The 26366-nt window shown below is 54.7% G+C and overlaps 1 protein-coding gene across 1 annotated transcript; it reads left to right on the top strand.

Moving 5' to 3' along the window:
- The first annotated feature begins 2206 nt into the window (after nt 1-2206).
- Nucleotides 2207-7157, top strand: LOC133362073 (protein Wnt-7b-like). Its single transcript, XM_061581036.1, has 5 exons — nt 2207-2349; nt 2576-2784; nt 4774-4999; nt 6141-6291; nt 6418-7157. Exons 1-5 carry the CDS (start codon nt 2207-2209, stop codon nt 6625-6627), a joined length of 939 nt encoding a protein of 312 aa, XP_061437020.1. The 3' UTR covers nt 6628-7157.
- Nucleotides 7158-26366: the final 19209 nt, after the last annotated feature.

The following is a 26366-nucleotide window of genomic DNA, read 5'->3' on the forward strand; positions in this document are numbered from 1 at the left end:
CTCACATTTCCTTAATGACTTGGTCAAGGTGCCACGTGCACGTGCATCTCACAGCGCGATTTGGGCAATTAGAACACACGACGGAATTGATTACACCTGCTTGCTTCATCAATTAAAGCCCATCGAGAATCAATTATTCTGAATGTGTTTGTGTGCATCGATTAGGGGCCGTCATTAAAATGACGTCACGCACCTGGCGTGACGTCATTTATGGACGGCCCCTTAACTACTTTTCATAGAGGATTTCACCACGGCCAAGTCGCGCGTGGTCATCATTGGTTGCCTCCCAACCACGCGGTGTTCACACAACTGCTGCAGCCGTGTGTGTGTAGGTGAGTGTCTGTGTGTGTAGGTGAGTGTCTGTGTGTGTGTAGGTGAGTGTCTGTGTGTGTGTAGGTGAGTGTCTGTGTGTGTAGGTGAGTGTCTGTGTGTGTGTAGGTGAGTGTCTGTGTGTGTGTAGGTGAGTGTCTGTGTGTAGGTGTGTGTCACTGTGTGTGTAGGTGAGTGTCTGTGTGTGTGTAGGTGAGTGTCTGTGTGTGTGTAGGTGTGTGTCACTGTGTGTAGGTGTGTGTCACTGTGTGTGTGGTGAGTGTCTTGTGTGTGTAGGTGTGTGTCACTGTGTGTGTGGTGAGTGTCTGTGTGTGTGTAGGTGTGTGTCACTGTGTGTGTGGTGAGTGTCTGTGTGTGTGTAGGTGAGTGTCTGTGTGTAGGTGTGTGTCACTGTGTGTGTAGGTGAGTGTCTGTGTGTGTAGGTGTGTGTCACTGTGTGTGTAGGTCAGTGTCTGTGTGTGTGTCACTGTGTGTGTAGGTGAGTGTCTGTGTGTGTGTAGGTGTGTGCCACTGTGTGTGTGGTGAGTGTCTGTGTGTGTGTAGGTGTGTGTCACTGTGTGTGTAGGTCAGTGTCTGTGTGTGTGTAGGTGTGTGTCACTGTGTGTGTAGGTGAGTGTCTGTGTGTGTGTAGGTGTGTGCCACTGTGTGTGTGGTGAGTGTCTGTGTGTGTGTAGGTGTGTGTCACTGTGTGTGTAGGTGAGTGTCTGTGTGTGTGTAGGTGTGTGTCACTGTGTATGTGGTGAGTGTCTCTGTGTGTGTAGGTGTGTGTCACTGTGTGTGTGGTGAGTGTCTGTGTGTATAGGTGTGTGTCACTGTGTGTGTGGTGAGTGTCTGTGTGTGTGTAGGTGTGTGTCACTGTGTGTGTGGTGAGTGTGTGTGTGTAGGTGTGTGTCACTGTGTGTGTGGTGAGTGTCTGTGTGTGTAGGTGTGTGTCACTGTGTGTGGTGAGTGTCTGTGTGTGTAGCTGAGTGTCACTGTGTGTGTAGCTGAGTGTCACTGTGTGTGTAGCTGAGTGTCACTGTGTGTGTAGCTGAGTGTCACTGTGTGTGTAGGTGAGTGTCACTGTGTGTGTGTAGCTGTGTGTGTGTAGCTGAATATCACTGTGTGTGTGTAGCTGAGTGTCACTGTGTGTAGCTGAGTGTCACTGTGTGTAGCTGAGTGTCACTGTGTGTAGCTGAGTGTCACTGTGTGTAGCTGAGTGTCACTGTGTGTGTGTAGCTGAGTGTCACTGTGTGTGTAGCTGAGTGTCACTGTGTGTAGCTATGTGTGTGTAGGTGAGTGTCACTGTGTGTGTAGCTGAGTGTCACTGTGTGTAGCTGTGTGTGTGTAGCTGAGTGTCACTGTGTGTAGCTGAGTGTCACTGTGTGTAGCTGTGTGTGTGTAGCTGAGTGTCACTGTGTGTAGCCGAGTGCCACTGTGTGTAGCTGTGTGTGTGTAGCTGAGTGTCACTGTGTGTAGCTGTGTGTGTGTAGCTGAGTGTCACTGTGTATAGCTGAGTGTCACTGTGTATAGCTGAGTGTCACTGTGTGTAGCCGAGTGTCACTGTGTGTAGCTGTGTGTGTGTAGCTGAGTGTCACTGTGTGTAGCTGAGTGTCACTGTGTGTAGCTGAGTGTCACTGTGTGTAGCTGTGTGTGTGTAGCTGAGTGTCACTGTGTATAGCTGAGTGTCACTGTGTATAGCTGAGTGTCACTGTGTGTAGCCGAGTGTCACTGTGTGTAGGTGTGTGTGTGTAGCTGAGTGTCACTGTGTGTAGGTGTGTGTGTGTAGCTGAGTGTCACTGTGTGTAGCTGAGTGTCACTGTGTGTGTAGCTGCTGCTGCGTGTGACGAGGTGGTCTGGCTCGACTCGTCACAGCGGCACTGTGACACTCCGCGAGATGGCGCGCGCCAGCGCCTCGGCCACGCGGCAGACGGCGCCATGCGGCGCGCGCGTCCACCGCTGGGCACCGCCGCACCGCCCCCTCCTCCTCCTGCGCATTGCTGCTGCTCTCACGGCGGCCTTCTTCTACTCGCGAGTGGGGTAAGAGAGAGAAGCCGGGCTCGTCGAGAAGCCGGGCTCGTCGCGCGGCGTTGTGACGGGGGGGGGGGGCTGCGATGGCGATGTCGGGTCGCTGTGAAGATCGTCGAGGGAGAAGTCTGCACGCTGCTGCTGCTGCTGCGTTCGCTCGCGCTGGTCACGGTGCCGCCGGGCGGCTCTCCGTCCACGCGCCCGTCCGTGCGTCCGTCTGCCTGCCCGATGGCTGCAGGGCGCTGTCCGCGGACACGATCTGCGGCAAGATTCCGGGACTGACGCCACAGCAGCGGGCGCTGTGCCGGAGCCACCCGGACGCGATGGTCGCGGTCGGCGAGGGCGCGCGGCTGGGAATCGGCGAGTGCCGGCACCAGTTCCAATTCAGCCGCTGGAATTGCTCGGCGCTGGGGGAGGAGACGGTGTTCGGCCAGGAGCTCCCAGGCGGTGAGCGCCCCGACTCGGCGTCAGTTCGGCAGAGGGGCGGACCCGCGGTGTGCGGTCACCCTGTGCGTCTCTCTCTGAATTCTAGAACTCGCAACGCGCCACGTTTCTTATTTATTTAAAAGTTTTTTCATTTCTCAATCATGGGCAGTCCTCTGCCTAGAACAGGAAAAAAGAACAGGAGAAAGCATGACCACAACCCGAGCCGGTGATCCTGTTGTAACAACCAGTGCCTGCACCACTCTCCCTGACAGCAGGTGCACCGAGTATGAAACACGAGAAACACATCCTGCACACAACCTTTGAGCGAAGAAGTTTACCGTCGCCAGGGAAGAAACATGAATCCGCCTACCCTCGCAGCGGAGGCCGTCCTCAAACTCTGTGCCACACGGGGGTGGAGGCCACCGCCATTTCTCATTTGCGGCGTCACTGCCCACCATCTCTGTCTCCACCTACACCACCCTTTCCAACGGCCGACATGCAGGTGCCCTTAATCACTCTCCCGCGCGCCGCCCACAGGGCCGCCTCCTTCACGGCGCTTACGACGGCCCACGCCTGAGCCCAGACCTCCCCCGCCCTCTGTCTGAACATCCCCCAAATTATATTAGGCAATGTGGCCTTTACTGGACAAAAATGAGGCAGCAGAGGCTGACATAACTCCCACACCTCCCGAGCAAATGGGCACTGAGGGTGCGGGCCAATCTTCGGGAACACATGAACCGTCTTTATTCCGGCCTGTCCCAGGCCGCCAGCCAGGATAAATCCCATTGCCTTTTCGTCAGGGCTGGCGATGTTACGTTTTTCTAAAGTAGTCGGTGCACGGCACCCCGTGCACCTGGCACCTCTGTACCAGCCTCCTGCTTAGACGTCTCCGCCAGGACGTCCCTGGGAATCCACGACGCGCGTGTCTGGGCCGGCTCACGCCTCACGACGTGTTCGCTTGCCGCGGTGCACGACCACCCCTGAGGCCAAGCCGCGGGGGTGCCGCGCGGCAACGAAGCCGTCCCTGGCCACCGCAGGAGCCACGCCTGCCTGTGCCGTACGTAACGAGGCTTCCACCTGGAGTCCATTGGAGAAATACAGGTGCAGCGTGTCGCAGACCAGGATCGTGGCGAGGGTGCACGTGATATTCGGGGCGCCCCTCCCACCGTTCTCGACGATTTTATTATTATACATCGTTTTCCGTTCCACTCGGCCCATCGCGCCCCCCCCCCCCTCCCCAGATGAACCTGAAGAACATTCGCTGCAGTCTTTTCGCCATTTGCGCGCCCGGCGAGATCACGTAGGCCCGGTAGATAAGTGCCGGGAGGATTTCCACCCTCGGGACCAACATTCTACCTTCCACTGGAAGGCGCCTGTCTGCCCGGCCGGCCGGCCCGCCCCTCACCGCCCTCTCCCTTCCCATCCAATGCTTCGTCGCCGAGTCCTGCCAACAGAAGCTGACCCCTAGGATCTTGATCCCCTCTCCCAGCACCGTTATACCGGTGGACGGCCCTCGAATAGCCTGGGGTCACTGAAGATCAGCATCTCACTCTTCCTCACATTTACGTTAGATCCCGAGGCCAAAAATAATCTATCCGCGAGTCCTAGGGCCTCCCATACCGAGGAGACATCCCCACAGGAAATGACGACATCGTCCATATACATGGCTATTTTTGCTGGCTCCCTACACCCCTTTAATCCGCTGATTTCCCCTGACCGCCTGGGCAAAGGGCTCCATTCACAATATGAATAACACCGGTGACATAGGGAGACACCCCTGTCGCACACCTGACCCAGTTGGTATCTCCTCAGAGAGGACTCCATGTATCAGCAGGCTGCCCGTGAGCTTATGATACAGCAGTTGCCTTATCCAGCCGATCAATTGTTTCCCCACCCCCATCACCGCGACCCCGCGTCTCCTCCCCCCACCTCCCCCGCGTCCCTGCTCCCCCACCCTGCTGCTCACACCGCCCCCCCCCCCCCCATGCGTGGGCTCCCCGACACGAGCAGGTAGCCGAGAAGCGGCCTTCGCGCACGCCGTGATGGCGGCGGCCGTGGCGTACGCCATCACGGCGGCGTGCGGCCGGGGCGACCGGAGCTGGTGCGGCTGCGACGGCGCCAAGCAGGGCGGCTTCTACGATGCACAGGGCGGCTGCTCGGCCGACCTCAGCCACAGCCTCGAGTTCTCGCGCCTCTTCGTGGACGCGCGCGAGGTCCAGCGGAGCGCGCGCACGCTCATGAACCTGCACAACAACGCCGCCGGGCGCAAGGTGCCAGCGATTTCCCCACACCAAGCACTCCTCCAGATCCAATTCAACGCAGGCGCTGAAAACAAAATCACCCCCCCCCTCCCCCCTCTCTCCCCCCCCCCCCTTCCCACCCCCCATTATCCTACCTCTTCTCCTCGTCATTTTTCCGGCACAATGCTTATTTTTAGCTAAGGAAAGCTGTCTCGAGTGCGGACCAATTAACTTCAAGGACAGTGCATATCATTATCATCATCAGAGTTTCTTTTTGTTTGCATTTTGACTGCTTGTGTTGTGGTTCTTGTGGTTCTTGCAAACATGATGTCAGTTTTTGTACCAGTTGAAAGGGTTAAAACCTATCACTATATTTTGCCACTGGTAAAGGAGGTGTCTCATAGTGTAAATGGGGTTGTTGCTGGGCTCTGGTCCAATCACGCGGCCCGGGGTATTGGGGGGCGGAGCCTGGTCTGCGGGGCGTGTGGGAGGGGCCACCGTTCACCTCGGCTCCAATGGGAGGCGAGGTGAATGGGGGCGGAGCCAGCGGGGCATTATGGGAAGGCCGGATCTGACGATCCGGAAGGGGAGGAGTCAGGATCACATGAGGGGGAATGTATATTAGTGGGAGCCCGGAAGAGATCGGGGCAGTCGTGGAAGTTGAGAGGCTGAGCCACGTTGGGTGGTGAGAGAGAGATCCGCACCATCGGCCACGTGGCCGAAGGTCCTCAGCACGCCGTCGGCCAGCGGGGTGCGGAGTGCGGGAGTAGAGGAGCTAACGGAGGAGCGTGCGGGGCACGCGAGAGGAGACGACGCTGGTCCGTGGAGGAGACCAGCGGGGTGCGGAGAAGAACCTAAATAGAAGACAAGCGGAGACCAGCAGTGGCTGACGGAGTCTTTTATTACATGTTTGTGTGTTGCCATAAAGGCTCATATATTGGAAAACTCCAGCACAATTGCCGCTGATGTAATAAAATTATTAAAGTCAAAGTCTGTCTCTGTCTCTCTGTGTCTCTCTCTGTCTCTCTCTGTCTCTCTCTGTCTTTCTGTCTCCCCCCCCCCCCCCCACTTGTCCCCACCTACCTCCCCGATGCTCTCCTGCCCTCTCGTCTCTCTCTCCCCCCCCACGTGCCGCCAGGTGCTGGAGGAGAAGATGAAGCCGGTGTGTAAGTGCCACGGAGTGTTGGGCTCGTGCACCACCAGGACGTGCTGGGCCACGCTGCCCCAGTTCCGCGAGGTGGGCTCCGCGCTCAAGCGCAAGTACGACGAGGCGGTCCACGTGGAGCCGGTGCACGCCGGCCGCTACCGCCACCGCTACCCCGCCTTCCTCCAGGCGAGGCGCTCGCGCGGCCACCGCAAGCCGCTCCACACGGAGCTCGTGTTCACCGAGAGCTCGCCTAGCTACTGCGAGGAGGACCGGCTGACGGGCAGCGTGGGCACGCGCGGCCGCCCGTGCGACCGCACGTCGCCGCGCGCCGACGGCTGCGAGCTGCTGTGCTGCGGCCGCGGCTACGACACGCGCCGGTACACGCGCTCGTGGCATTGCAAGTGCGAGTTCCGCTGGTGCTGCTACGTGCGCTGCAGCACGTGCAGCGAGGGGGCGGAGGAGTACACGTGCAAGTGACGGCGGCGGCGGCTTGCTGGGAAGCTGGGGCCCCGACTAATCCGCCGGCTCGATCGCTCGCCCCGTCGACTGTCGGCCGTGGCCCCCACGGGCCTCGCCCCTGGCAACAACAATCATGGCCGGACAAAATTGTCAGCGGATGTCGCTGCCTGATGGCGCGGCTGTCGTTCCGCACCTCCCAGTTGCCCTCAACTCCCCTCCCTCACTCCACCCCACTCACCACCCCACCCACCGCCACCCTGCGTGATTGCCGACGGGGTGGGGGGGGGCGCCAGGCGGATCCCTGCAAGAGTGAGATCTGCAATCGGCTCCCGAGCCTGGGACAAAGTAGCCACCGAGATCTCAGCATGATGGGAGAGAGAGGAGGAGTCGGTGACTCGTCCACATTGCTCACCCTGCCCTGCCCCTCCCCCCCACCACCACCTCTGCCCCTCCAACCACATGCCGCTTCTCCCACTCAGATTTGCTGACCACGAGGACCCACAAGTTCTGTATGTCGCCGGCACCGAGTGCAGCATCTCCCAGTGTCTCCCAGCGTCCCCCCCCCCCCCCCCCGGCGAGCATTTCCCCCGTCGAACACGGGGGAAATGCGTGGACTCGATGATCTCGTGTTTTACAGGGGAAGGTGCGCATGGAAGGGCGGCAGATGGTCCAAAAATGTGTAGTTAAATCTTTTTGCATGGTTAATAGCATCTTTCCAATGATTACCCCTCATCATGGTTGAAATTATGTCTGTGTTTGTAAATTTGGATGGCCTCGTATACAAACCTTTGATGGTAGCCAGAGGGTTTGCAGAGCACCTTAGTCTCGGAAAAAACAATATCATGAGAGCCCACCGCGTTGTAGCAATGATCGGCAAAGGCGGAAGACTCAATTTTGCCGTGTTTCAAATCTTGCTTGTGCTCGCGGACACGATCAGAGACATGACGTTTCGTTTCCCCAATGTAACAATCACCACAGCTGCAACTCAGTTTATAGACTCCAGGGTATTGCAAGTCAGGGATGACATCCTTCACAGATGGGCTCTCATGATATTGTTTTTTCCGAGACTAAGGTGCTCTGCAAACCCTCTGGATACCATCAAAGGTTTGTACACGAAGCCATTCAGATATACAAACACAGACATAATTTCAACCGTGATGATGGGTACAAACTTAGTAATCATTGGAAAGATGTTATTAACCATGCAAAAAAAGATTTAACTACACATTTTTGGACCATTTTATCTGACAGGCACTATTTTACTTTACTGAGTGTTGACATCCCCAGCGTTTAACAGTACTCTCCTTTTTCGTATTTGATTGTCAGCCAACACTGGTGAAAACAACATGGGCATTGTCGTTCTCTTCTGTCATGTGCACCAACAGGGGCTTGCGCACAAACACGTCCACGTCGACGTCTACGTACACCTCTTTTAGCACCCCCCCCTCCCAATACGTTCCATTCATTGGTAAGCTCCCCCCCTCCTCCCCCTTAACTTGTATGACCCCAAGAACACCATCCCCACCGTCATACATGGAGGTGGAAACATTATGCTTTGGGGGTGTTTATCTGCTAAGGGGAAAGGACAACTTCACCGCATCAAAGGGACGATGGACGGGGCCATGTACCGTCAAATCTTGGGTGAGAACCTCCTTCCCTCAGCCAGGGCATTGAAAATGGGTCGTGGATGGGTATTCCAGCATGACAATGACCCAAAACACACGGCCAATGCAACAAAGGAGTGGCTCAAGAAGAAGCACATTAAGGTCCTGGAGTGGCCTTGCCAGTCTCCAGACCTTAATCCCATAGAAAATCTGTGAAGGGATCTTAAGGTTCGAGTTGCCAAACGTCAGCCTCGAAACCTTGATGACTTGGAGAAGATCTGCAAAGAGGAGTGGTGGGACTAAATCCCTCCTGAGATGTGTGCAAACCTGGTGGGCAACTACAAGAAACGTCTGACCTCTGTGATTGCCAACAAAGGTTTTGCCACCAAGTACTAAGTCATGTTTTGCAGTGGGGTCAAATACTTATTTCCCTCATTAAAATGCAAATCAATTTATAACATTTTTGACGCGTTTTTCTGGATTTTGTTGTTGTTTTTCTGTCTCTCACTGTTCAAATAAACCTACCATTAAAATTATAGACTGATCATTTCTTTGTCAGTGGGCAAACGTACAAAATCAGCAGGGGATAAATACTTTTTTCCCTCACTGTATATATGATGGTAATTTTAGCTGATGGAACAGGAAATAATCGTGATTAAATGTATGTAAGTATACATTAATGTAGTATATATAAAGTAGAAACAAGCGGAGTGCCACATGAGGCAGTTTATCTCTTGGATAAATCATACCAAAATAACGGGTACGTAACTTTCTTAGGGTGATATTGCATCTAAGCTGATACTTTTGTCTAGACGACTAAATGCGACATTAAACTACGAACGAGTCAGGCTGTCGTCGCTGCAGCGTCATTTATTCACAACTTACACATTCAGTGCAGTCTCTAATGAAAATACGAAATGCAGTAAATCCTACTACACAGTCAGTAGCTACTACTGGCTCAGTAGATACTACGGTACAGTCAGTCGATACAACGATAGAATCAATAGATGCTACTTCCTCTGTTGTATGTGTAATGCGGGCGTAAACGGCCCTCCGGAGGTGCCGTCATGAGGGGAGGAGTTAGGTCACGTGGGGGGAGAGGGGTTGAGCTATAGAAGGAGGGGAACCGGAAGAGGATAGGGAGTGACGGGGAACCAGGGACAGAGAGAGGCCACGAAGGGCGAAGCGGAGTGTGGCGAGATCGCCACGAACACGGAGGCAGCGAGGATCGGCACCGTTGGCCAGCGGTGACCGACCCGAGGCAGCGAGGAGGCTGCAGTCAGCAGCGGGGCTGCACAGAGAGTGGGCAGCGGGTCTGCATACAGTGGCAGCCAGAGGGTCTGCACATAGGGGTAGCAGCGGGAGTCTGCATAGAGGTAGCAGCGGGAGTCTGCATAGAGGTAGCAGCGAGTCTGCAGGGAGGAGGTTACAGTAGATGAAGCAGAGAGTCAGAGGGAAGGAGAAGCTATAATAGCAGTGAATAGCCGGGGGCTACAATTACAGAGTTATAACAGAGTGCCGTGTGGGTGAAGACGAGAACCCAATAAAAGACACGAAGACAGAAGGAAGTGTCCGAGTCCATTTATTACATATGTAGGGCGTGTAGCTATATATAACTACGTGGGGGTAAAGATATGTTTTGAGGGGGGAGTCCACAATTTCCAGAAACCTTTGACATCAACTATTTACCCCACACTTTCTTTAACTTTCCACGTGAGGTCCAGGCACACCAGGAGGTCCCATAGGACCCTGAGACCCTGGCACACCCTGAACAAACACAGACACAGATTTAATAAAAACGAGTATTGTATTTAAATGCCACACATTCATACATGTCAACCCATTCGGCTTACCCCTATTCTTGTACAGGGAAATTTTGATTTCCAGCTCCGTACGGCGTGCAGCCGTTTCAATACGACAAACACGTTCAGCAGGAGACAACACGCCCGTTGAGCACGCGCTAGCTCGGCCACCTACTTGCTGCCCTGCAACGCAGTTACCCTTCACGCAAGTTGCCCAACTCGTGCAATCATCTCTGCGTAGGCCACGAGGTTCGTGCCGCCAGCGGCCGGCAGCGAAGTGAAGGGTGAACTCGAACGGCACTGCCTGGTCTACCGCTCACCGCTCGCGGCAGCGCAGCTACCGTCGAGTGCACAGGCGGTGCAACTGCGCCGGTGCGCCGGAGGGGTCGAAGCACCCGGGTGCGAACAGAGGGGGGCGGGTAGTTGCAAGCCCCGTGCCGGCAATGGTACGACGCTGACGGACGGTGAGCGGCGGCGGGTTCTGCGCCGCTACGTTGCTGGGGCAGTGCACCTCACGCGCTCGTGCGCAAGGCGCCGCACGGCGCAGTTGCCCAATCACACTTGGCTCGGTCGCGTGTCTCTTTGGAGAAGTTCCATCGTTACACGCCTCGTTCACCAAATGTGGTTTGACGTTTACACTATGAGACATCTCCTTTGCCAGTGGCAAAATAGTGATAGGTTTTTACCCTTTTCAACTGGTATAACAACTGACACCTTTATAGAAGGCATCATGTTTGCAATAACCACAACACAAGCAGTCAAAATGCAAACAAACAAGAAACAACTCTGATGATGATAATGATATGCACTGTCCTTGAAGTTGATTGGTCCACACCCGAGACGGCTTTTCTTAGAGCCTAGTCTCCATTGGTGTTGGACCAGATGACACCAAAAGGCGTACAACTCAAAGACAGCGCACTATCAGAGTATTGAGAGCTCGGGGTAAACATTTACACTATGAGACCTCCTTTACCAGTGGCAAAATATAGTGATAGGTTTTTACCCTTTCAACTGGTACTGTCTCGGATGTGGACCAATCAACTTCAAGGACAGTGCATATCATTATCATCATCAGAGTTGTTTCTTTTTGTTTGCATTTTGACTGCTTGTATTGTGGTTATTGCAAACATGATGGACTCATGGCACTTGTTTTATTAAACTCTTGAATAAGATTTGGTTATAACTGTTGATGTTATGTAGCTGTAGATGTGACACAAACTATTGCTTTCTGAAAGATCTTGTAAAAGGCAAGGGCAAAATTCACTTGTTTTAAAGTTTAATGATAACAGACCACTTTGCATTACTTATAACTCCTGTTAAAAATGTTCATGAGGTAAAGATATTTAACTCATGGAAATTTAAGGTATTCTATACAGTTTGTTCAATGTTATCTGACTGAATGAAAGGCAGAATTGCGTTTTTAGAGTTGTTCACGTCTGCCTGAGTGGCTTCTATTTGGTTACATTGTCATTTGAAAAATAAAGTTAATTGTGGCAATGAAAATTGTTTTAGAACAGTGTGTGCTGTATGTGCTGTGTGTGTGCTGTATGTGCTGTGTGTGTGTGTGCTGTATGTGCTGTGTGTGTGTGTGCTGTGTGTGCTGTATGTGCTGTGTGTGTGCTGTGTGCTGTGTGTGCTGTGTGTGCTGTATGTGTACTGTGTGTGTGCTGTGTGTGTGCTGTGTGTGTGCTACTGCTGTGTGTGTGTGCTGTGTGCGTGCTGTGTGCTGTGTGTGTGCTGTGTGCTGTGTGTGTGCTGTGTGCTGTGTGTGTGCTGTGTGTGTGTGCTGTGTGTGTGTGTGTACTAGCTGTGTGCGCTGTGTGTGTGTGTACTAGCTGTGTGTGTTGTGTGTGCTGTGTGTGCTGTGTGCTGTGTGTGCTGTGTGTGTGTGTACTAGCTGTGTGTGCTGTGTGTGTGTGTACTAGCTGTGTGTGCTGTGTGTGCTGTGCGTGCTGTGTGTGTGTGTGCTGTGTGTGCTGTGTGTGTGCTGTGTGTGTGTGCTGTGTGTGCTGTGTGCTGTGTGTGCTGTGTGTGTGTGTGTGCTGTGTGTGTGTGTGTGCTGTGTGTGCTGTGTGTGCTGTGTGTGCAGTGTGTGCTGTGTGTGTGTGTGCTGTGTGTGTGTGTGCTGTGTGTGCTGTGTGCTGTGTGTTTGTGTGCTGTGTGTGCTGTTGCTGTGTGTGCTGTGTGTGTGTGTGCTGTGTGTGCTGTGTGTGTGTGTGTGTGCTGTGTGTGTGTGCTGTGTGTGCTGTGTGCTGTGTGTGCTGTGTGCTGTGTGTGCTGTGTGTGTGTGTGCTGTGTGTGCTGTGTGTGTGTGCTGTGTGTGTGTGTGCTGTGTGTGCTGTGTGCTGTGTGTGCTGTGTGTGCTGTGTGTGTGTGTGCTGTGTGCTGTGTGTGTGTGCTGTGTGTGTGTGTGCTGTGTGTGCTGTGTGCTGTGTGTGCTGTGTGCTGTGTGTGCTGTGTGTGTGTGCTGTGTGTGCTGTGTGTGTTGTGTATGTACTGTGTGTGTGCTGTGTGCTGTGTGTGTGTGCTCTCTCTGTGTGTGGTACCTCATGGGGAGCAGTAGTGTAGCTGTTAGCGCTACGCTGCGCTACGAACCCGGCGACCAGAGTTCGATTCCTGCTCACGGCCAATACCAAGTGACTATTATCTGAAACTGTCCTGGGCATCCCCTAGGTAGACTCAACCTCAAATTAGTACCTGGTGCGATGTGCAAACATCGTCACTAGGGAGACAAAGGCGGTCGGGCGGGGTGCTGGCCACCCACCCCCTCGTGTAACATTTCGCCCTTCATAGGTGCTCGCTAACAGCACTTGCCCCAACAGTCTGTTAAGGCTACACGGGGGATCTTTGTCTCTATTTACGTGACCGTGTCGTCTACACGCTGTCTGTTGATTATGTTAACGGCAGGCTTTGATTCCTAAAGCAATTAAAGAAATTGTGCCGTGTTTACTGAATGTGGAGGTATCTTTTTTTAATAAACGAGACGACGCGTTGTCTCGTACAATTAAATATTTCAACCCGAGTTTCATTGCGAGCCGGAGTTTTGGGGGCCAGGACTCCGGAAAATATCTCCTGCCTGGTTATCCAGGCGAAGAGTGATTTTTTAAACACACTCTCATCGATAATCAGAATCACTAACAGGGGTCATTGCATGAAACGTCGTCGTCTCGTATATTGTTTTCATCTTCATGGCAGTGTTGTCGATTTTTTTCGTTTGAAGGGAGGGGGAGGGGGTGGTGTCATCATTGTCAAGGATGACAGTGGCGGGGGGAGGGTGCGGGGGGAGGGTGGGGGGGCAGTGGGTGTCTGCGAGCTCCTATTAAGGCCGGAGCATCGCACTCCACGGAGGGATGCGAGTCAGTGTCGTGGCACGTGTATAATCGCACGATTGCGTAACGCACGCACGCACTCACCGTGCTAGAGTCATCATTTTAGGCCGAGTGGACCTAGGGGACGCCCACGTCAGGGCGGCCGGAATGTTGAACGCGTGCGCGTCTCTGGGATGGTGGCGCTCAGGAGCGCGACGTGCGGCCGTGTGCGAGGCTGTTTGTGTACCCGTCTGTGTGTCGTGACGGGGAGCGGTGGTGCAGCGGTTAGCGCGTTGTGCTACGAATCCGGCGACCCGGGTTCGATTCCCTCTCACGGTGACGATTATCTGAAATGGTCCTGGGCCTCCCCTAGGTCGACTCAGACTCAAATGAGTACTTGGTGCGATGTGTAAACATCGCCACTGAGGAGACAGGTGGCTGGGCGTGGTGTTGGCCACTCGCCCCCCTCGTGTGCCACAGTGCCGGCCTTCACAGGTGCTACTCGCTAACAGCACTTGCCCCTACAGCCCGTGAAGCCTTTACGGGGCACTTTGTATGCCCGTGTACCTGCGTTTACGCATGTGCGCTCGTACGTTCGCACGTACGTGTGTACGTATGCGCGGACACAAATGTATGCGTGGATGTACTTGTGTATGTGCGTGTGTACGTATGCGCGGACACAAATGTATGCGTGGATGTACTTGTGTATGTGCCACGTACGTGTGCGTCTATAAATACGCATACGTACACGTACGCGCATTTATGTGCATATCAGAACGCAGGTTTGCGTGCGTATTTACCTCTGTGTGTAGTTTATAGAGACGCACGCGTTTCGAGCCAGCCTCAAACGAGAACCTGGTGCGGTGTGGCAACATCGGTCAGCAGCTTGCAGGCTTAACAGCAACTTGCCCCTACAGCCTGTCGAAGGCTACACGGGGGAACTTTGCCTCTGTGTCCCTATGAGTGAGTGTGTGTGGGGTGACGTGCAACTCGGAACTGTGGAATGTGGCGAGGTGGCTGGTGGGATTCTGGGGTGGTGGGAGGCGGAGGGGACGCGGGATGAAGTGTAGCCCGCGCCCGTTATCCCTCATTCCCGGAGCGCCCACACACACACGGGCACACACACACAGGCACACACACACACGGGCACACACACACACGGGCACACACACACACGGGCACACACACACACAGGCACACAACAACAACCGCCATTCGCCACTAAGTGGCGGTGACGTCACCACGACGCTTGTGCCAGGCCATGTGCACCTTGAGGCCACGTGAAGTGTCGAACGCCCGCTGGCAGGAGGTCACGGGGCAGACCCAGCAGGTGCCACGGATCGACTGACTGAGATGACCGGCTGATGCACCACCTGTGCCCCATACTGTGCCAATTTGCTGTGCTTTAGCCACCCGGCGCTCCGCTCGTTGTTGTGAGCGTCGCTCCTCCGCCCTCCGTTGTTGTTGGAGGGCGACTGCCTCCAACTGCCCAGTAGCGTCCTTCACGAGCCTCCTCCACTGAGGCCGATTTTGACACCGCTGGTACCGGTCATCGGCAAGTCCACTCAGCTCCACGTCCTCCTGTACCACATCACTCCATCTCTTCTCTAGCCCGTGCCGCGCCCGTTTAGCCCCTTCGATCCGGCCGAACAAAAGCTGTTTAGGCATGCGGTGGCTGGGCATGCGGGCTACATGACCCAGCCAACGCAGCCTTGCCTGCCGGAGGAGCTCACCAAAGGGACTTTGCCCAGATCTTTCAAGGATTTGTGAGCTCCTCACACAATCCAGCCTGGTTAAACCCAGGGTGGATCGTGCACAATACCCATGGCAAACATCACCCTTCACCACCCACCATCTCCTGCATATTATCCCCGTGGATTTTTCTCCGGGTCCTCCGGTTTTCCCCCTCCACATTTAGAATCAACATCACGCGTTCAGAGTGTTTGGCTGCTTTAAGTGTCCACGTCATCAGCCATTTCAATGTGGCTATCATTTGTGAAAGCCAGGTCGCTTCTGCAAGAGCGCTACGTCGCTCAGTGGGCCATGCTTTGTGAACTAAAACAGATGTTTGAGTTTATAGACATTGCAGCAGTCAGAGACGCACACGTTTATATTGCAGAGTGGATCGTACCAGTTTCTTTTGTTCAGGGGCCTGGGAATGCGTTTGCTTTATAAAAGTGCTCTCACTTTCAATCTGCCCTTGAAACCAATCGTTAATCGAGTCCAGTCCTGCCGTCGTGTGTTTACTTAGCCACACTGGCGAAAGGTCACTCCTGACATTTCCATAACGAATGCAAGAGGCTTCATCGCATGCGAGAGAACGCCGACTCGTGCCACGTGGCACTCGACGTTCTCTTCCTCAAACGAGTCTTTGCATTTGGACGCGTAAAATAGCCGATTTAATTTCTTGCAGCAACTAAAAAGTCAGATCGTATTCGTGGAATTACCGCCCCTCCCCCCTCCGTGAGTAGCGCCTCGTGGATTTAATAATTTAATTAGGGAAGTTGCGGAGGCGGCTTTACGAGTGGCTCAAGCAACAGGGTTCACTCACCACTCTCTACACGTGACCCATCTCCACGCGCGTGTGTCCAGTTGAACGCATTGGCTTTCTCCGCGTGCAAAAGTACTCAAGAAGGAATTTGACAAGCAACCGGGCATTACAGGTCACGTGACACTACAGGTGTGCTCACACCTGAGTGCATGTGTGTGCGTGTGCGTGTGTGCATGTGTGTGCGTGTGTGCGGGTGCGTGTGTGTGAGTGTGCGTGTGTGTGTGGGCTTGTGTGTGCATGTGTGTGCGTGTGTGCGGGTGCGTGAGTGTGCGTGTGTGTGCGTGTGTGCGGGTGCGTGTGTGTGAGTGTGCGTGAGTGTGCATGTGTGTGCATGTGTGTGCGTGTGCGTCAGTGTGCGTGCGTGCGTGTATGTGCGTGTGTGTGTACGTGTGTGCGTGTGCGTGAGTGTGTGTGTGGGCGTGTGTGAGTGTGTGTGCGTGAGTGTGCGTGTGTGTACGTGTGTGCGTGAGTGGGCGTGTGTGTGCGTGAGTGGGCGTGTGTGTGCGTGTGTATGCGCGTGTGTGTGTGAGTGTGCGTGCGTGAGTGTGCGTGCGACAGTGTAGTGGTTAGCGCTACGCTGCGCTATGAACCCGGCGACACGGGTTCGATTCCCGCTCACGGCCAATACCAGTGACGATTATCTGAACCGGTCCCGGGCTTCCCCTAGGTCGACTCAGCCTCAAATGAGTACCTGGTGCGGTGTGTAAACATCGCCACTGGGGAGACAAAGGCGGCCGGGCGTGGTGCTGGCCACCCACCCCCTCGTGTGCCGTGCCGGCCTTCATAGGTGCTCGCTAACAGCACTTGCCCCTACAGTCTGTTAAGGCTACACGGGGGATCTTATGTGCGCGCAGCATCACAACAACAACATCAACAACATCAACAACACATCAGAGATATGCGGCACAACAACAACAACAATGACCCCCCCTCCCCCCGTATGGATGTAACAGGCTGTAGAGGCAAGTGCTGTTAGCGAGCACCTATGAAGGTCGGCACTGTGGCACACGAGGGGGTGGGTGGCCAGCACCACGCCCGGCCGCCTTAATCTCCCCAGCGGCGATGTTCACTGCTACACACCGCACCAACACACGCTGAAGGGGGGGAGGGGGGGGAGTTTTGAGAAATCTGTTTGATGAACGAAATGGGTTTGATAAGATGTTGAACTTATTGTTGCTTAAGCTTCTTTAAAAAATAACAATCCAACGAACAAGATGAAGAAATAATGCTGTGCATGTAAGTTGGATGATTCCTATAGACAATTGGGAACATTCGTGGTTTTATGCATTAGCACGTGAACATGTGAACCCCTAGATCACGGGTACATTGACGTGTCGCTCTTGACACTGAACACGTTTCTCCTCCTGCGGAGGGAGCTGGTAGGAACGTCGGGTTGCTCAGTCAATGGCCTGCAGGGTCAACGGCGGCGTGGTGTATTCCGCAAATATGCCCGACTGTGAGGGCGTGCACAAGCCGGCGTGAGTAGGTGAAACGTTGAGTTTTATAAGGGCACCACGGGGTGACCAGCCCCTCCTCACCCAGCCCCACCCCCCACCCAGTCCCACCCTCCCCACCCAGCCCCTCCCCTCCCAGCCCCACCCCCCACCCAGCCCCACCCTCCCCACCCAGCCCCTCCCAGCCCCACCCCCACCCAGCCCCTCCCCTCCCAGCCCTACCCTCCCCACCCAGCCCCTCCCTGCACGACGGACGGACGGACACAATAATCCCCTGTGGGCTGGTGTAACCAGAGGTTCCTACCAGTAACAATCTTGCCAATTGCTTGTTTTTATTTTGTATGTCTCGGCTCTGTCGTGAATAGGTGGATCCTCACGACGATGTTTGTTAACTGAATGTCACTGACAACATGACTAGGTGCAATGTATCCCACCGGCGAGGGTGAATGGTGTCGTGTGCGAAGCTGCGCAGTGGCGTGGAGTGGATCTGGGGGAGAGGCGTGAGAAGTCGCTCACATTTCATGAATGACTTTATCAAGGTCCCAGCAACACACGTGCACGCGGCGTGTGAGTGAGCGCGTTTCACAGCGCGATTTGGGCAATTAGAACACACGACGGAGTTGATTACACCTGCTTGCTTCATCAACAAAAGCCCATCAGGAAAACATTATTCTGAACGTGTTTGTGTGCATTGATTAGAGGCCGTCGATAAATGACGTCACGCACCTGGCGTGACGCTATTTATGGACGTGGGGAGCGGTAGTGCAGCGGTTATCGCGCTGCGCTAACTCAAGTGACGATTATCTGAACCGGTCCTGGGCTTCCCCTAGGTCGACTCAGCCTTAAGTGAGTACCTGGTGCGGTGTGTAAACATCGCCACTGGGGAGACAAAGGCGGCCAGGCGTGGTGCTGGCCACCCACCCCCTCGTGTAGCGTTCCGGCCTTCATAGGTGCTCGCTAACAGCACTTGCCCCTACAGTCTGTTAAGGCTATACGGGGGATCTTTGTAGGTGAGTGAGTGTCTGTCTGTGTGTGTGTGTGAGTGTAGGTGAGTGTCTGTCTGTGTGTGTGTGTGAGTGTAGGTGAGTGTCTGTCTGTGTGTGTGTGTGAGTGTAGGTGAGTGTCTGTCTGTGTGTGTGAGTGTAGGTGAGTGTCTGTCTGTGTGTGAGTGTAGGTGAGTGTCTGTCTGTGTGTGTGAGTGTAGGTGAGTGTCTGTCTGTGTGTGTGTGAGTGTCTGTGTGTGTGTGAGTGTAGGTGAGTGTCTGTGTGTGAGTGTAGGTGAGTGTCTGTGTGTGTGTGAGTGTAGGTGAGTGTCTGTGTGTGTGTGAGTGTAGGTGAGTGTCTGTCTGTGTGTGTGAGTGTAGGTGAGTGTCTGTCTGTGTGTGTGAGTGAAGGTGAGTGTCTGTCTGTGTGTGTGTGTGTGAGTGTAGGTGAGTGTCTGTCTGTGTGTGTGAGTGTAGGTGAGTGTCTGTCTGTGGTGTGTGTGTGTAGGTGAGTGTCTGTCTGTGTGTGAGTGTAGGTGAGTGTCTGTCTGTGTGTAGGTGAGTGTCTGTCTGTGTGTGTGTGTGTGAGTGTAGGTGAATGTCTGTCTGTGTGTGTGTGAGAGGTGTAGGTGAGTGTCTGTGTGTGTGTGTGAGAGTGTAGGTGAGTGTCTGTCTGTGTGTGTGTGTGAGAGTGTAGGTGAGTGTCTGTCTGTGTGTGGTGTGAGAGTGTAGGTGAGTGTCTGTCTGTGTGTGTGTGAGAGTGTAGGTGAGTGTCTGTCTGTGTGTGTGTGTGAGAGTGTAGGTGAGTGTCTGTCTGTGTGTGTGTGTGAGAGTGTAGGTGAGTGTCTGTCTGTGTGTGTGTGTGAGAGTGTAGGTGAGTGTCTGTCTCTGTGTGTGTGTGTGTGAGAGTGTAGGTGAGTGTCTGTCTCTGTGTGTGTGTGTGTGAGAGTGTAGGTGAGTGTCTGTCTCTGTGTGTGTGTGTGTGAGAGTGTAGGTGAGTGTCTGTCTGTGTGTGTGAGAGTGTAGGTGAGTGTCTGTCTGTGTGTGTGTGAGAGTGTAAGTGAGTGTCTGTCTGTGTGTGAGAGTGTAGGTGAGTGTCTGTCTGTGTGTGTGTGTGAGAGTGTAGGTGAGTGTCTGTCTGTGTGTGTGTGTGAGAGTGTAGGTGAGTGTCTGTCTGTGTGTGTGTGTGAGAGTGTAGGTGAGTTTCTGTCTGTGTGTGTGTGTGTGAGAGTGTAGGTGAGTGTCTGTCTGTGTGTGTGTGTGAGAGTGTAGGTGAGTGTCTGTCTCTGTGTGTGTGTGTGTGAGAGTGTAGGTGAGTGTCTGTCTCTGTGTGTGTGTGTGTGAGAGTGTAGGTGAGTGTCTGTCTCTGTGTGTGTGTGTGTGAGAGTGTAGGTGAGTGTCTGTCTGTGTGTGTGTGTGAGTGTAGGTGAGTGTCTGTGTGTGTGGTGTGAGAGTGTAGGTGAGTGTCTGTCTGTGTGTGTGTGTGAGAGTGTAGGTGAGTGTCTGTCTGTGTGTGTGTGTGAGAGTGTAGGTGAGTGTCTGTCTGTGTGTGTGTGAGAGTGTAGGTGAGTGTCTGTCTGTGTGTGTGTGTGAGAGTGTAGGTGAGTGTCTGTCTGTGTGTGTGTGTGTGAGAGTGTAGGTGAGTGTCTGTCTGTGTGTGTGTGTGAGAGTGTAGGTGAGTGTCTGTCTCTGTGTGTGTGTGTGTGAGAGTGTAGGTGAGGTGTCTGTCTCTGTGTGTGTGTGTGTGAGAGTGTAGGTGAGTGTCTGTCTCTGTGTGTGTGTGTGTGAGAGTGTAGGTGAGTGTCTGTCTGTGTGTGTGAGAGTGTAGGTGAGTGTCTGTCTGGTGTGTGTGTGAGAGTGTAGGTGAGTGTCTGTCTGTGTGTGTGTGTGAGTGTAGGTGAGTGTCTGTCTGTGTGTGTGGTTGTAGGTGAGTGTCTGTCTGTGTGTGTGTGTAGGTGAGTGTCTGTCTGTGTGTGAGTGTAGGTGAGTGTCTGTCTGTGTGTGTGAGTGTAGGTGAGTGTCTGTCTGTGTGTAGGTGAGTGTCTGTCTGTGTGTGTGTGTGTGAGTGTAGGTGAGTGTCTGTCTGTGTGTGTGAGAGTGTAGGTGAGTGTCCTGTCTGTGTGTGTGTTGTGAGAGTGTAGGTGAGTGTCTGTCTGTGTGTGTGGTGTGAGAGTGTAGGTGAGTGTCTGTTCTGTTGTGTGTGTGAGAGTGTAGGTGAGTGTCTGTCTGTGTGTGTGTGTGAGAGTGTAGGTGAGTGTCTGTCTGTGTGTGTGTGTGTGTGAGAGTGTAGGTGAGTGTCTGTCTCTGTGTGTGTGTGTGTGAGAGTGTAGGTGAGTGTCTGTCTGTGTGTGTGAGAGTGTAGGTGAGTGTCTGTCTGTGTGTGTGTGAGAGTGTAGGTGAGTGTCTGTCTGTGTGTGTGTGTGAGTGTAGGTGAGTGTCTGTCCTGTGTGTGTGTGTGTGTAGGTGAGTGTCTTCTGTGTGTGTGTGTAGGTGAGTGTCTGTCTGTGTGTGAGTGTAGGTGAGTGTCTGTCTGTGTGTGTGAGTGTAGGTGAGTGTCTGTCTGTGTGTAGGTGAGTGTCTGTCTGTGTGTGTGTGTGTGAGTGTAGGTGAGTGTCTGTCTGTGTGTGTGAGAGTGTAGGTGAGTGTCTGTCTGTGTGTGTGTGTGAGAGTGTAGGTGAGTGTCTGTCTGTGTGTGTGTGTGAGAGTGTAGGTGAGTGTCTGTCTGTGTGTGTGTGAGAGTGTAGGTGAGTGTCTGTCTGTGTGTGTGTGTGAGAGTGTAGGTGAGTGTCTGTCTGTGTGTGTGTGTGTGGTGAGAGTGTAGGTGAGTGTCTGTCTGTGTGTGTGTGTGAGAGTGTAGGTGAGTGTCTGTCTCTGTGTGTGTGTGTGTGTGAGAGTGTAGGTGAGTGTCTGTCTCTGTGTGTGTGTGTGTGAGAGTGTAGGTGAGTGTCTGTCTCTGTGTGTGTGTGTGAGTGTAGGTGAGTGTCTGTCTGTGTGTGGTGTGAGAGTGTAGTGAGTGTCTGTGGTGGTGTGAGAGTGTAGGTGAGTGTCTGTCTGTGTGTGTGTGTGTGAGAGTGTAGGTGAGGTGTCTGTCTGTGTGTGTGTGAGAGTGTAGGTGAGTGTCTGTCTGTGTGTGTGTGTGAGAGTGTAGGTGAGTGTCTGTCTGTGTGTGTGTGTGTGAGAGTGTAGGTGAGTGTCTGTTCTGTGTGTGTGTGTGATGAGGTGTAGGTGAATGTCCTGTCTCTGTGTGTGTGTGTGTGAGAGTGTAGGTGAGTGTCCTGTCTCTGTGTGTGTGTGTGTGAGAGTGTAGGTGAGTGTCTGTCTCTGTGTGGTGTGTGGTGAGGAGGGTAAGGGTGAGTGTCTGTCTGTGTGTGTGAGAGTGTAGGTGAGTGTCTGTCTGTGTGTGTGTGGAGAGTGTAGGTGAGTGTCTGTCTGTGTGTGGTGTGTGAGTGTAGGTGAGTGTCTGTCTGTGTGTGCGTGGGTGAGTGTAGGTGAGTGTCTGTCTGTGTGTGCGTATGTGAGTGTAGGTGAGTGTCTGTCTGTGTGTGTTGTGTGAGTGTAGGGGAGTGTCTGTCTGTGTGTGTGAGTGTAGGTGAGTGTCTGTCTGTGTGTGTGTGAGTGTAGGTGAGTGTCTGTCTGTGTGAGTGTAGGTGAGTGTCTGTCTGTGTGTGTGTGTGTGAGTGTAGGTGAGTGTCTGTGTGTGTGTGTGTGTAAGTGTAGGTGAGTGTCTGTCTGGTGTGTGTGTGAGTGTAGGTGAGTGTCTGTGTGTGTGTGAGTGTAGGTGAGTGTCTGTCTGTGTGTGTGAGTGTAGGTGAGTGTCTGTCTGTGTGTGTGTGTGTAAGTGTAGGTGAGTGTCTGTCTGTGTGTGTGTAAGTGTAGGTGAGTGTCTGTCTGTGTGTGTGTGTAAGTGTAGGTGAGTGTCTGTCTGTGTGTGTGTGTAAGTGTAGGTGAGTGTCTGTCTGTGTGTGTGTGTGTAAGTGTAGGTGAGTGTCTGTCTGTGTGTGTGTGTGTAAGTGTAGGTGAGTGAGTGTCTGTGTGTGTGTGTGAGTGTAGGTGAGTGAGTGTCTGTACCGGGGGAATTTCCATCTGGTACAGATGTAGTGTTGTAAAGGACGGACTTCTAAACTTCTTTATGGCACACACTGTTTATTATCTTGACACACAGTCTCCTGACCCTGCACAGCTCACACTCACTCCTCGCTCCTATTCTACGAAGGTACAGCCTTCGGACTTGCTGTCTATCTAATCTCCCCGCTAGCCTAGCGTCCTCCGGCTGGGACCTAGGGGAGGCACACGGACCCGCCGCTGGCCCGGCGGGTCCCCGACCTCTGGTCGCTCAGGACCTTCGCCCTCACACGGGCGGGAAGGCTGGGAGCCAGGGTCCTATCCAGGACCTATCTCCCCTGACCACTGGTGACACTGAGCCCCAGCCCTGACAAGGGCTGGAAGGCTTGGTCCAGGGTCCTAGCTGTCTTCAGCCGACTTGGGTCTTCGTGTAGCAGAACTCGCCAAGAGCTCTCAGCGCTCCGGCTTTTATACCTGTTCGTGGCCGGGTTGTCCAATCCCCGCCCACCTTGCGGGACCCTCCGATTGGTCCTTCCCAATCTGGCGTTTGGATCCTACCTCACCCCATTTGACCCTGACCGTTTGATTGAGCGGGAAAACATTGTTTACGATCTGCTCTCTCAGTTTGCGAACAGCGAGTAGTTAACACCACTACACAGATATAATGGGAGGCTGATCGACGCCCGGGTGCGATCAAGGGATGGCTCCCTATTGGTCAACCACGTTATGTATGCCGATGATTTGGTAATAGCTGCTCATTCAGAAGAGGAGTTGGAGACGCTGCTGCTGATACTGGAGCGTGCCACTATGAGGTGGGGCCTTACCATCAGCCCCACCAAAACTAAGCACCTGCCTGGGTATTTTGTACCATCGGACACTCCACCCCCACAACAGTTTATCAGCAGAAGTCTCACTCCGAATTAGTCGAGCGGCAATATCTTTTCATCGGTTGCGTAACGCTGTGTGGAAGCTACCTGGTCTGTCGCTCCACACAAAGCTTCAGGTCTTCTCGGCCACGGTCATTCCCTCCCTTCTCTACGCTTCGCCGGTTGGAAACATTTAGGCTGGCCTGCCTACGATCCATCCTGGGTTTCAACCAGGCTGGATTGTGTGAGGAGCTCACAAATCCTTGAAAGATCTGGGCAAAGTCCCATCGGTGAGCTCCTCCGGCAGGCAAGGCTGCGTTGGCTGGGTCATGTAGCCCGCATGCCCAGCCACCGCATGCCTTAACAGCTTTTGTTCGGCCGGATCGAGGGGGCTAAACGGGCGCGGCACGGACTAGAGAAGAGATGGAGTGATGTGGTACAAGAGGACGTGGAGCTGAGTGGACTTGCCGATGACTGGTACCAGCGGTGTCAAGATCGGCCTCTGTGGAGGAGGCTCGTGAAGGATGCTACTGGGCAGTTGGAGGCAGTTTCCCTCCAACAACAACGGAGGGCGGAGGAGCGACGCTCACAACAACGAGCGGAGCGCCGGGTGGCTAAAGCACAGCAAGTTGGTACAGTAGGGAGCACAGGTGGTGCATCAGCCAGTCATCTCGGTCATCTCGGTCAGTCGACCCGTGGCACCTGGGTCTGCCCCGTGACCTCCTGCCAGCGGGCGTTCGACACTTCACGTGGCCTCAAGGTGCACACTTAGTAGCGAATGGCGGTTGTCTGTCACTGTGTGTGTGTCACTGTGTGTGTGTGGTGTAGGTGCTGCTGCTGCGTGTGCGAGGTGGTGTGGCTCGACTCGTCACAGCGGCAGTGGAGGAGCCGCGCGCCGCGAGATGTCGCGCGCCAGCGCCTCGGCCACGCGGCAGACGGCGCCACGTAGCGCGTGCGTTCGCCGCTGGGCACCATCGCACCGCCCCCCATCCCCCCTGCTCCTCCTCATCGCTGCTGCTCTCGCGGTGGCCTTCTACTCGCGAGTGGGGTAAGAGAGATCGCCGTCGTTGAGAAGCCAGGCTCGTCGCGCGGTGTCGTGACGGGGGCTGCGGTGGCGATGTCGGGTCAATGAATGGCGACGCGTCACTGTGAAGATCGTCGAGGGAGAAGTCTGCACGCCACTGCTGCTGCCGCTGCTGCCGCTGCTGCTGCGTTCGCTCGCGCTGGTCACGGCGCGCCGGGCGGCTGTCCGTCCACGCGCCCGTCTGTGCGTCCGTCTGCCTTCCCCATCGCCGCAGGGCGCTGTCCGCGGTCGTGGCACCGGGCGCGAACATCATCCTGCGGCAAGATTCCGGGACTGTCGCCACGGCAGCGGGCGCTGTGCCGGAGCCGTCCGGACGCGATGGTCGCGGGTCGGCGAGGGCGCGCGGCTGGGAATCGGCGAGTGCCGGCACCAGTTTCCGATTCAGCCGCTGGAATTGCTCGGCGCTGCGTGAGGAGACGGTGTTCGGCCAGGAACTCCCAGGCGGTGAGCGCCCCGACTCAGCGTCAGTTCGGCAGAGGAGTGGACCGCGGCGCCTGTGCGTCTCTCTCTGAATTCTAGAACTCGCAACGCAGCACGTTTCTTATTTAGTTTTAAAGTGTGTTCATTTCTCAATCGTGGGCAGTCCTCTGCCTAGAACAGGAAAAAAGAACAGGAGAAATCATGACCACAACCCGAACAGGTGATCCTATTGTAAACAACCAGTGCCTGCACCACTCTCCTTACAGCAGGTGCACCGAGTATGAAACACGAGAAACATTGCCATCCTACACACAACCTTGAGCGAAGAGGTTTCCCGTCGCCAGGGAAGGAACACGGATCCGCCTACCCTCACAGCGGAGGTGTCCTCAAACTCTGTGCATTTCATCCTCCGCCACACGGGGGTGGAGGCCACCGCCATTCTCGTTTGCGGCGTCACTGCCCACCGTCTGTCTCCACCTCCACTACCCTTTCCAACGGCCACCTGGCAAGGTGGTGGACTTGGAGAGGTGACATACAGGTGCCCTTAATCACTCTCCTGCGCGCCGTCCACAGGGCCGCCTCCTTCACGGCGCCTACGACGGCCCACGCCTGAGCCCAGACCTCCCCCGCCCTCTGTCTGAACATCCCCCAAATTGTATTGGGCAATGTGGCCTTTACCGGACAAAAATGAGGCAGCAGAGGCTGACATAACTCCCACACCTCCCGAGCAAATGGGCACTGAGGTGTGAGCCGTGCTCTCACCCAGACCGCAGCCTCTCGGGCAATCAGGAGAGCGGGCCAATCTTCATTCCAGCCTGTCCCAGGCCGCCAGGCAGGATACATCCCGTTGCCTTTTCGTCAGGGCTGCCGATGTTACGTTTTTCCAAAGTTGTCGGTGCACGGCACCCGCTGCACCGAGCACCTCTGTACAAGCCTCCTTCTTAGACATCTCCGCCAGGACGTCCCTGGGAATCCACGACCTCCCGTGTCTGGGCCGGCTCATGCTTCACGATGTGTTTGCTTACTGCCGGTACACAACCACCCTTAAGCCAAGCCAGGGTGGGTGTTGCGCGGCAACGAAGCCATCTCACGCTTCCTCACATTTATCTTAGATCCCGAGGCCAAAAATAATCTATCCGCGAGTCCTAGGGCCTCGTATACCGAGGAGACATCCCCACTGAAAATGACGACATCGTCCATATACATGGCTATTTGTGCTGGCTCCCTACACCCCTTAAATCCACTGATTTCCCCTGACCGCCTGGGCAAAGGGCTCCATTCACAACATGACTCACACCGGTGACATTGGGAGACACCCCTGTCGCACACCTGACCCAGTTGGTATCTCCTCAGAGAGGACTCCATTTATCAGCAGGCTGCCCGCGAGCTTATGATGCAGCAGTTGCCTTACAACCCCCCTGGTGCGTGCGCTCCCCCACACGAGCAGGTAGCCGAGAAGCGGCCTTCCAGCACGCGGTGATCTCGGCCGCCGTGGCGTACGCCATCACGGCGGCGTGCGGCCGGGGCGACCGGAGCGAGTGCGGCTGCGACGGCGCCAAGCGGGGCGGCTTCTACGACGCGCAGGGGGGCTGGCGCTGGGGCGGCTGCTCGGCCGACCTCAGC

Source organism: Lethenteron reissneri, unplaced genomic scaffold (genome assembly GCF_015708825.2).
Source record: "Lethenteron reissneri isolate LAM-NWPU_2019-01 unplaced genomic scaffold, ASM1570882v1 scaffold_1359, whole genome shotgun sequence".
Classification (NCBI taxonomy): Eukaryota; Metazoa; Chordata; class Hyperoartia; order Petromyzontiformes; family Petromyzontidae; genus Lethenteron; species Lethenteron reissneri.